This window comes from Vigna angularis, chromosome 5 (assembly GCF_016808095.1).
Source record: "Vigna angularis cultivar LongXiaoDou No.4 chromosome 5, ASM1680809v1, whole genome shotgun sequence".
NCBI classification, from domain to species: Eukaryota; Viridiplantae; Streptophyta; class Magnoliopsida; order Fabales; family Fabaceae; genus Vigna; species Vigna angularis.
In genome coordinates, this window is record NC_068974.1 from 29,545,462 (window position 1) to 29,556,884 (window position 11,423).

Genomic DNA, 11,423 nt, shown 5'->3' on the forward strand with positions numbered 1-11,423 from the left:
AATATGATTAAGCTTAATACTTCGTTATAATATTTAATTAGTAGAATCATCTAGTTAATTAAGGTGTTACAAGATAGACTAAGAAGGATTAGTCCAAAGCTATCTCATAATTAATACCATATGAGAAAATAAAAACCACAATTTTCTTTATTAGCTAATAAAAAAGAAAATAAATGATTTTTTCATTGCTGAAAATCATTACATTATTTTAAAAAGGTTTAAGTTAAAAACAATTCCTATTTAGGTCATTTGAATAGTTTTATATTGTATATTAATCACTATTTTATGAATTATATTTTATGTGTTTTTTAACAAAAACTGGAATTTTCAACTACACTAATTTGTTGAAAATAACCAAAATTTGTCACAAAAACTGGAATTTTCAACGACACTAATTTGATGAAAATAACCAAAATCTATCAGTAATGATTATTTTCTAACAGATTATTAATAATTCTAAATCCTTCGATAAAATCTTTGTTAGTAACATTTATCGACTGATAATGATTTTCGGTAATTATCGAAGAATTTGTCTATCGATAATTATTGAATTATATATCATTTGATAAATTCATTGGTAAGTATAATGGTAGATTCAAGTGCAATAGGTTGTTAGTTGTTTACCATACAATCATACCTAGTCATAAGATTTTAAAAAAATAGCACACACAATCCAAGTTCAATGAATAATATTCATCCAAACATTATAGGTACACAACCAAGTATATGTTTATAAACATAAATAATATAGGTACACAAAAAAATATATGTTTATAAACATAAATAATATGTTAATAATCTATATAGTCATCTTCATGGTCTTGTTCTTATTCATCGTTTTGTTGTTGCTACTACGAAGGTGATTGGACTGGTGTTGGATGGACTGATATTAAGTGGTATGGGGTTAGTTAGTTTTTGTAATGTAGGTTTTGGTTCTTAGTTGTACAATTAATTTCCAAAAGCAATATGATTATGTTTTAGTTTACTTTCATTAGTAAACTAAAAGAGGCAGTGATCAGTAAATGGGCCTAAATGGTTGGATACAAATACATGGAGTAGGAAGGGTCCAAATCTACAACAAGTAGAAACTGAAAACTTGCTAAGTTACCTTTTGTGTATTAGAATTGTGTTTTCAATTGAACTATTAATGATCATTTACAATATGAATACATTGTACATGTTATGTCACCTAAACTAATTCATGTCAACTTGGTTAGGAACATGGTGACAAAGGTGATGTTGCTTCAAAGAAAAACAAATCTGTCACTAGAGATAAACTTAATTTGAAGTTCACAACTTCACCTCAAACACACAGGCCAAATATTGTTTTTCCTTGTCACTAAAACTAAGTGTTTCATTTTCCATTTTAGTAGTTAATAATATGTCAATATATATTAACAAATAAGACAATTAAATTAAAAAAACTATAAAAGTTTAAACAAACAAAGGTTTTGAAGCAAGCTAAAACCAAGGAAACAAAAACTTTGAAGAAAGCCAAAACCAAAGACTATGAATAGACTCGTGCCCTTCAATTGGCCAACCTAATAAAACCAAAAACATTAGCTTTGTATATATAATTATTTAAGATGTATTTGGAATCTAATTTAGAGTCTAAATAGAAATTTTCATTGTTGAATACAACAAAAAATGAATGAATCAATTTTCAACATAAACACTGAACCAAGCTTATGCAAAATTTAGACATCAGAGGGTAACCAATATATGAAATCAGTTATGTGAATGAATGAAATACAAGTATACTAAAAAAACACTTTTAAAATTCAAACACAAAATTTACTAGGGAACCAAGCTAAAATAAACCCATTCACTTCTTCTGTTCTACCGAAATGAAAAGAAAAGAAACCTCAAATGTTATGCTTATTCATTGCACAGGACAACAACCAAATACTAATGTCATTGCACACAATACAAGGGCATTAATTTTTATAGTTAGAACTTACCTCCATAGTAGGGCCTCTCCACAGCCTCCCTTAACGACAACAACATTCGTTCACCACGACAATGCTGAAAAACTCACCACCTAACCTTGACCAACTTCCCTCAACTAACCTCAAGCACAATATAAACCGTGGACCAGTTCTTCTCTCACAACAACACCCTGCTCACAATGGTGTCAACGACGAACATTTGAAAAAACAATGAACGACAATTTTGGACAATGGAGGTTGGAGACGATTTAGAGCAATGAAGGTTGGGAAAGAGCAGAGTAATGGAGATGAAAGGAAAAGCAAAAACAATGGAGGTGAGAACACGCGCATCAGTGAAGGTAAAGGGATGAGCGAAATCGCGTAACAGTAAGAACGAAGAAGAGAAGAGGAAAATGAGAGGAAAAAAAATTGACCTTATTTCATAAAAAAACATATCAACAAATAATTATTCATCGATATTAAAACAAAAATACCTTACCGACGGAACATTCCGTCGATAAATACATAATTTGTATCCGTCGATAACTCTATTGATAATTAACTTTTACCAAAGATGATGATTTGTTAGTAAATATCATCAATAAAACACAATTTTACTTTAAAGTATTTTATGCACATCTTTACTATATTAGATGAAGAAAAAATATGTAAAATAGCAAGTTACAAAATTATTTTATTAGAATCAAGAAAATATTTTAACAATTTAACTTGAAAATAACTAGATGATACAAAGATAACAAACCCTTTATATACAAACTAATTTATTTTTCTTTTGCAAGATTACCATTAATATTAATAAACAACTTGTTGTAATGCCTCCGTCTCGTAAAGTGCAATGGGTTCAATTATCAAAGATAGTATGCGATTCTTGGCAGTGCTATCTGGGGCTCCATGTCCATCTCCATACTGATATGTGCACTGAGAAATTCTTCCAAGGTTCACGGCTGTTTCTACGAAAGCTTTAGGGAAAGGAGACTGTGACACTCTATCTTTGTTCATCTTCTTCCACGTTTCGTTAAGCAAACTATGGATGTGCTTGTAAGCACCCTCTTCACTAGCACCACTTTCTCGCATGAAACATACAATGGAGCTTGCTGCTTCACCTCTCTCTAACTCTGCCTGCAAAATTACAACACAAGACCAATTACTTTTATGTTTTAGGCTGTTGTTTTAATGATGTAAAAATGTCACAAAAAAAAAAAACATGGTCATGTATGGAATCAAATTTACCTTTGATGTGCCCAGATCATTGCAAAGTCGAAAAATAAGGGATGGTTTCTGTAACAAGGAGTGGTAATTGTGCAAGGATTGAAGTGCCTCTTTTGTAATGCTTTGGTTTAGTAAGAAATAAGCATGGGTGAGTATAACCACCCCGGAGACTGAGACCCATGCATTGTTGATGTAATCCTCGAATCTTGGCAAGTGTCTGTCGCGACTCCATTTGGCTTCTTGTAGGAATGCTTTCAACATATCAGACCACTGTGTAATTTAATTAAAAAACAAAAATAATCTCAATAATGCACTAACATGTATACATAATATAAGAAATAATTGCTATAATTTATGAATTAACGCACTGCTTTGGTGAGGTAGGGTAAAATATCTTGTCCATGTTCCTTAAGGGCATCATAGGCAAATTCGTTGACAGTGTTGTACAGTGCCAGAAAACATATCTTCATGTAATCAGGGAGAACTTGAACTGCTTTAACATCCCAACTGAAACAAGAAAAAAAAAATTCTAATTAGTGCACTGATTAATAATTTCAGCAGTTTTTTTCATGCTCGTGATTGAAGTTTTTTTCTTTTTTTTTACGTAAGCTACCTTTCCACAGCTGCAGTGAAAAGTTCTAATTCTTCTAAGGTGCCATAGACATCATAAACGTCATCGATTGTAGTTATTAAGGAAGTAACTTTTGTTAAGCCTTTACGGAGATCACTGAACTGAGGCTCGAAGACCATTCCAACAGTCCAAAAGAAACATTCCATAAGTCTGTCTCGGCTGAAGCTTAACTTTGAGGCCAGTCCCATTCCCCTCCACCACCTTCATCACGATGTAATCAAGAAAAATGAGGTATCTCTAAAGATGTAATAGAAAAGGAACATCATAAAACTGTAACCTTTTATTTTTTTTTAAGGGAATAATTGTCTAGTTAACAGAAAATATTATTTCCTTTTTCATTTTGTTTAATTAACCTTTTATTTTTTTCTTTCTCCCCACTTTTGTGCACACGTACGTCTCTTTCCCCGAGATAATACTTGAAAATTTCATTTAATAACTTCCCCACCATTTTCCTTCTCTTTGTCCTTTTCTATTTTCTCATATAATTAAAACAATGAAAGAATACGTAATTGATTGAAAAATTGAAGCGCGGAATCACATAATCATGACTTTTTGGAAGACATGTATAGTTTTTTTACCAGAATTTGTTTGTCTGGTAGATTTTTACTTTCAACATTTACGGTTGCAGCAGGCATTCTTTTAGTTAATGGAAAAAGACACAACACTGCTAGTTCAGTTAATGTTGTGTTAAATATTATAGGACTAAAATTAGTATTTTATCTCAGTATGATGTTGCATCCAATTTTTATCCTTTGATATTTAAATACTGATACGTTTTTCCAACACAGACTCACCTTGACATTTGTTGGAGATCGTTTTGCATTGTTGACTGCACAATATTGAAATCAAGCTTTGCTGCTTCAAGCAGAAATCGATTTGAGTCTGTTCTTTTAGCATAAGATTCAATGGACCACCTTGCTTCCAGCCTTTGAATTCTGTGATGGAGTGGAAGCTCCAATGCATGATTCACTTGTTCCAAAAGCATGTTACTGCCTTTACCTTCGTTGAGGGCAACCCTAAGATGGAAGCTAGAGAAGACCATGGCCTCATCCAAAATCTTCTCTCCTTCGTATCCAAGAAACGATGCCTCGTACAGACTCAGCATTCCCTTCACATCGCTCACAAGGCTTGCCTTGAAATTACCATTCTCCTCCTTAAACCTCTCAAATATATCTACATGATCAAATAAGTACACACGTGAAGCTATAGTACCTAGACAGGCCACTTATATTTGATAAAAGAAACCAAAATGTTCAACTTATACTTAAAATAAATAAACAAAAACATGTAATACTTTATATACCATGGACACTGCAATTACTTGGTATTCTAATTAAATTTATAAATATATTCAAAATACTGATAAAGAATTTAAAATATAATTATATATATATATATATATATATATATATATATATATATATATATATATATATATATATTAATAAAACTTATTTGTTTATCTATCTATTAGGCATAGTCTTGTTCGAAACTAGTGAGGCAGCATAGGCTGTTATTTGAAATGTCGGTTGGATAACTATTATATATAAGTGATCAATACTATTTTTTATTCAAAATCTTAAGATAATAGGTCTTTTATCTTTATATGCTGCTCTATTTTCTTATCTCACATTTGGAAACCATCGACTTGATTCTGATACTATTGTTGGATCTATGGAGGAGAAAGTTATCCGTGTGGGTTACACAAACACCAATAACATCTTAGTCAACTATATAACAAATATATTATATTGTTATACTTTCTCATTTTTATTCAATGTAAGCTTACACTTGAATATCCAACATGGTGGTGCCCAGCTCCACATGACAATATAGCAGAGTTTAAACACATATATTTATGATGTTAAGGCCTGTAATGGTGTTCATCAACAGCTCGTTTTCTTTATGTTATACGTGTGTACTGTGTTTTGCTTTTTGTCTGATACGATGACAATATTTGTTAAAGTAAGATGATAAAGTTTTATTTATTTTTTATCAACCCACTTTTGTTCACACTTCTTTTTCCTACAGATAACAGTTGAAAATTTCATTTAATTACCTCACACTTTCTTTTTTCGGTTTCTATTTTTTATCAAATAATTAAAACATAATGAAAGTATATATAGATGTAGTGTTCTTTCTTTATTAGGAATCAATGCAAAACATAACTAGTGCTTATTTGTTAGGTTTAATGGTAGTTTTCAGATATTTTACAAACTAAATAATATTATAAATAATTGTTTAGAAAAAACAAATTAGTTTGCTTATAATAAAATGTTATATAACGTTAGTTATACCTGCTGAGACATCATGGCCATATTCTCTGAGAAGCCTAAAGCACAAAGCAGTTTCATGCAAACTTCTGTTAACGAATGTGCTACTGAATCCTGCAGAAGAGTGACACCGAAGAAGGGCTTCACCTATCTCCTTGTCATAATGGTAACTCAGACCCAATCGTTTCACATCGTTAATGAGTTCAAGTTTGAGCCATATGTCTGAACTTTCATCCTTTATCATTCTCCTCACTTCCTCCTGCAACATCTTGGCTCTGTCCTCGTATCTTATATCCTGAAAACGTTATACAAAGAACGAATCACGTATACGTGTGTAAGAAAAAGTTTAGAATAGAGACACTGTATATGATAATTATGATGCTTTAACTAATTACAGCGTAGGCATGCTTCAAGGACTGCAGAAAGTCGTAAGTCCAGAGGTTGGGTTGGTAGTTTGCTGATTTTCTTTCAGAAACCTTAACGTTTGCGGTGATTGCGTTGTAGCGAGGAAAGATTATCCTACGTTGGAGAAGAATAGGAGCTACTGGTTTCAGAGGTTTGGGAAAAGTGAGATGTGGAGTAAAAGAGGAATTGAGTAACGTTGGGTTCACAAGAGTCATTTTGTTCAAGGCTCGCTTATGTCTGCAACTGCGAATGTTTAACATTGGGTGGTCTCATACGTATATATAGATGAGAGGGCCGGATGATTATAGGAGCTGGGATAATGTGGTCCCAAACTTTTAAAATTGCATATATATACATACGATAATTAAATTATTTACTTTTAATTTTTGTATGAATTATTTATAAGGTGTAATCATACATTTGGTTTTTTCTTATGATTTTTTTAAATAGGTCTTTTGTTTTTTTTAATTGAATCCATATTTTTTTTGAAAAATTGAATTAATTAAGTTTCCTTAGTTTTACACTAAGAAAATTAAAGACAATTAAAGAAGGTGTCACGGTTGATATTTTTTTAAAATATTTTTGTAATTATTTTTATTTTTATTTCTTAATTTTTTTATAAAAATAAAAAATTATGAGATGACATACTGATATGTAACAATTAAGGTGTGACATGACCATGTTAATACTACGTATCATTACATTAATATCAATTTATTCGTTGTGTTTTTATTTTGTTTCAACTTTTTTTTAAATTAAATAATTTTATTTTTTTAAACTCAAACAAAAATTAATTTGTATATAATGTTATACAAAAAAGTATTAAAGGTCATCATTGTCCGCATAGAGGTGGTGGAGGTAGTGGTGGTTGGGTAGTAGGTGTAGGCGGAAGCAACAATTTTTGGGTGAGGGTGTTTAGGGTGTTGACCACTTCCAAGAACTTGTCATTCTACTCAGTTCGTATAACAGCAAGTTCTGGAACAGTGTTTGTAGAATGTTGTGCAATGAGATTATGCATATGTTGAAATAGGGTAAGAGAAGCTATACACTAAAAAAAAACTATTATCAAGAGGGGTTATTTTGAGGGGTTTCAAAAAACTCCCACAAACTAACATAATTTAAAAGAATTTTAGTGAATTGTTTAAGTGCTAACAGTAGAGGGAGTTTAAATTCTTTTTAAGAGGGTTTATATCTTACATAAATTATAATTATTTTTTCTTTTTACCTTTTCCTTTTCTTCAATACTTTTCGTTTCTCTCCATGATTTTACACTCATTAAAACTCTCCCAAATCAAAACCTAAAAGAACTTGGTTTAAATCCTTTAGTTGTCCCAGTTTATGTGAGGTTTTCCCATTTTCATCCCCTTCTTATTAGAATCCCCAATTGAGTCCTTATAAGTGATAATTTGCATCAAATAAGCCTCTGCCGTTAAATTTCGTTAACGGGGTTAAGTTTTTGCACAGATGGGAGGATGACATGTTTTTTTCTTGAAACGTGGCTTGTTCAGAGTTTAAACGTGGCATTATTTGTGGAATTATTTTAAACATAATAATATAAAATTAGGAAAATCTGAAATGGAATTTAGGGTTCAAAAGAAATTGAATTTGGGATTAGAAATCTGAGAGGAAAGTGCATCCGAAGCTTGAGAAAAGTGTTTAGTGGAGAGGATACAGACTTGACTAGGGCTTTGGAGGTTCGTGATTAGTTTGGACGTCAAACGTGAAGTCGTTGTAGGTGTGCGTGAAGTGGAATTTACTGGAAGGTTAGTATGTGTACTTTACATACATGTCAATTTAATATTTGGTTGTTTCTGTTGTTATCTGGGGATGCTTTTTTGAATGTGGGGTTGGGGTTGTCTGAAAATGTGGTGTTTGCATATTGCGGTTGTGGTCCCCCATGTGCCCATGTCCCCCATCTTTAAACCCTTTGTTTGTTCTGTCATTATCACTTTAATAAGCAATATTTTTTTGTCGTTTTAGGGTTATTTGTAGGTGTAGAATATTGTTCATTGTGTTGTGTGTGATGAATGATATAGAGGTTGTTATTCACCATGGGGGAAAGTTCGTGAATGATGGATGCCTGAAATATGAAGGGGAAAGTGAGACAATGTATTTTTGATCCTGACTTATGGAGTTATTTTGTTGTAGTTAGTGTAGTGAAAAGTCTTGGGTACAACGATTTTAAGGATCTGTGATTTTCTGTTGGATGTGGTCCTGTATTAGATGATAAGCTAGAAGCATTGTGTGATGACGTAGGTGCCATGCATATGGTCAATTTAGCTCACTTAAATGGACAAGTTCATTTATATGTTGTGCACATTATCTCTCAACCTGATGTGATTCACATGATTGAATACAACGCTGATGAGGGAGGTGAGGAAGTTGCCCCTCATGTTAATGAGAGTGGTGAGGTTGCACAATTTGCTGAGGGTGTAGATGATGGTTTGAGGCAACTGTTGGATGAGGGGGTAGGTGGTGATGGTGAGAGGATAAAAGCACAAGATGTTAGTCATGCTGAGATGACAGAAGCAGCTGAAGATGAGGGTGAGAGGATAGAGGTTGATGAAGGAGATGTTGAGAGGACAAAAGCAGATGTAGTTCAGGAAGAGAAGATAGAGGTTGAGGAAGGTGATGTTGAAAGTGAGAGGACAAAAGCAGATGTAGTTCAGGAAGAGAGGATAAAGGTTGAGGAAGATGATGGTGAGAGGACAACAGTAGATGAAGCACAGGAAGAGAGGATAGAGGGACAACAACCTGATGTTGAGGCTGATAGTAGAGAAGCAGATGAAGTTCAAGTTGAGGCTGAGAGGATAGAGGTTGAGGAAGCTGATGGTGAGAGGACAACAGCAAATGAAGTGCAGGAAGATGAGGGTGAGAGGACAGAGGTTGAGGAAGGTGATGCTGAGAGGACAGCAGCAGATGAAGTGCATGAAGAAATGATACAGGTTGAGGAAGCTGATGTTGAGGCTGAGAGGATAGAAGCACAGGATGGTGAGGGTCATAGGTTAGATGGTCAGGCTTACAAAATAGAAGTACAAGACTTGGAGGATATAGAAGTAGAAGTCTGTGATTGGAGTACATCACGTGATGATGATGATGGTGATGGTGAGATGCATAGTGAGGATGTGTTAGTAGACATAAATGTGTAGTGTGATGTAAGTGATAGTTCTAGTAATTTGGAGGTTGAGGTTGAACCTGTTTTACTTGGGTTTGAGTCAGATATGGAAGAAGATGATATTAATGATTCCATTTGGTTCAATGATGAATGGCAATCTGAGGACTTAAATTCTCCTGATATTAGTGATGAGGACAGTGAGGATGAAGAAGGGTATGGGCATTTTTCTACGTTTACTATGCCCAAAAAAATGATTGATTTCAACTGGGAAGTGGGAACATATTTCGTGGATAAACAAGACATCCTTGATGCCATCAAAAGTTATGCAGTAGACAATGGGAAAAATTTGAAACTTGTTAAAAATGATAAAAAAAAGAATTAGGGTTAAATGTTTGGGATCAAAAGGAGAATGTCCGTGGAAGGCATATTTTGGTTTCATGGATGCAGTAAAGTCATGGCAACTGAGGACTGTGGTTGACAGGCATACATGCAGTAGGGAACACAAGTTGCGAGTATTCAATGCAAAATGACTTAGTAGAAAATTGGAAAAAACACTGAGAGAGAATCATAATGTAAAGGGAGTTGATATTAGAGATAAAATTACTAGGAAATGGAATATAGCAATTTCTAAGAACATGGCTTACAGGGCAAAAGCCTATGCATCAGACAAAGTGGCTAAGTCCTTTAGTAAGCAGTATAGTAGAATTTATGATTATGCTCATGAGTTATTAGGAAGAAATCCTGGCTCCACAATCAAGGTGAAAGTTGAGTCATATGATGGGAAATCAATCTTCAAGAGGTTTTACGCATGCCTAAAGGCATGCAAAGATAGCTTTGTCTCATGCAGGCCAATCATTGGCCTTGATGGAGCCTTTTTGAAAGGCAGACATCGTGGTGAGCTATTAATTGTTGTGGCTCGTGATGCAAACGACCAAATGTTGCCACTGGCGTATGCAATCGTAGAAGTTGAGAACAAGGAGACTTGGACTTGGTTTATGGAGCTATTGATTGAAGACCTTGGTGGACCTGAGGTGTGTTCTTCACTTATAATCATATCATACCAACAAAAGGTAACTTCCATTATAATTATTGACTTCTATCTTATACAAATTTATTCAAATCAATACCATTTCACCATTTTTATTCTTCATTCACAAGGTTTGTTACAAGCAGTACAAGATGTTGTTCCTGGAGTTGCACAAAGATTTTGTGTAAGGCATTTATATGCCAACTTCAAGAAGAAATTCCCTGAAAAGAACCTGAAAAAGCTTATGTGGAGGGCAGCTATAGCAACCCACCCACAAAAATGGGAGAACGAGATGAGATATATCAAAGAGGTCAACCAAGATGCTTTTCGACACTTGTTAGCTATTCCTCCAAGGTTTGGCACTCTCGGTTTACATAACTTTTACTTGACTTTTACTTTCTTGTTACTCAACATATTTATTGTGTGACATACATCTTTATTGAAGGTTTTGGTCCAGATCAAGGTTCACAACCACAACTCAATGTGGTATTTGTTAATAACATGTCAGAAGCCTTTAACAGTATGCTGGTAAATACGAGGACAAAACCAATTATTACAATGTTGGAGGAAATTAGACTATACATGATGAAGAGATGGGCCACTAATAGGTCAAGGGTAACGTCATTTAAGTCATCAATTTGTCCAAAAATACTGAGTAGACTACAAAAGGAGGGATTACTAACAAAGAATTGGATTCCCAGGTATCCAAAATTTATGACATATGTATATCTTTGTTTATGTTATCCGAGATAGTAAAAAAGTAATGTTACCTATTTGAAGTCAGACATGTGTCCCAAAGTGGGGAAAATTTTGT

General features: G+C 33.5%; 2 protein-coding genes across 2 annotated transcripts; one reads left to right on the top strand and one right to left on the bottom strand.

The window, feature by feature from the left end:
- Positions 1-1,937: 1,937 nt before the first annotated feature.
- Positions 1,938-6,682, bottom strand: LOC128196718 (tricyclene synthase EBOS, chloroplastic-like). The gene is made up of 8 exons (XM_052878229.1): positions 6,458-6,682; positions 6,087-6,357; positions 4,584-4,962; positions 3,772-3,990; positions 3,527-3,665; positions 3,180-3,428; positions 2,766-3,068; positions 1,938-1,961 (listed from the first exon to the last, which is right to left on the bottom strand). The coding sequence occupies exons 1-8, from the start codon at positions 6,680-6,682 to the stop codon at positions 1,938-1,940; spliced, it is 1,809 nt and encodes a 602-aa protein (XP_052734189.1).
- A 2,046-nt stretch (positions 6,683-8,728) lies between these two features.
- Positions 8,729-9,616, top strand: LOC108339388 (acidic leucine-rich nuclear phosphoprotein 32-related protein-like). Its single transcript, XM_017576524.1, has one exon. The coding sequence runs from the start codon at positions 8,729-8,731 to the stop codon at positions 9,614-9,616; it is 888 nt and encodes a 295-aa protein (XP_017432013.1).
- The last annotated feature ends 1,807 nt before the right edge of the window (positions 9,617-11,423 follow it).

Excerpts from the sequence above, each read along its gene's own strand:
- LOC128196718 (XM_052878229.1), bottom strand. The coding sequence starts at position 6,682 with ATGACTCTTGTGAACCCAACGTTACTCAATTCCTCTTTTACTCCACAT. Across the intron at positions 6,358-6,457 it reads CCTTGAAGCATGCCTACGCT|GATATAAGATACGAGGACAG; the intron begins GTAATTAGTTAA and ends TAACGTTTTCAG. Across the intron at positions 3,666-3,771 it reads TTCACTGCAGCTGTGGAAAG|TTGGGATGTTAAAGCAGTTC; the intron begins GTAGCTTACGTA and ends TTCTTGTTTCAG.
- LOC108339388 (XM_017576524.1), top strand. The coding sequence starts at position 8,729 with ATGCATATGGTCAATTTAGCTCACTTAAATGGACAAGTTCATTTATAT.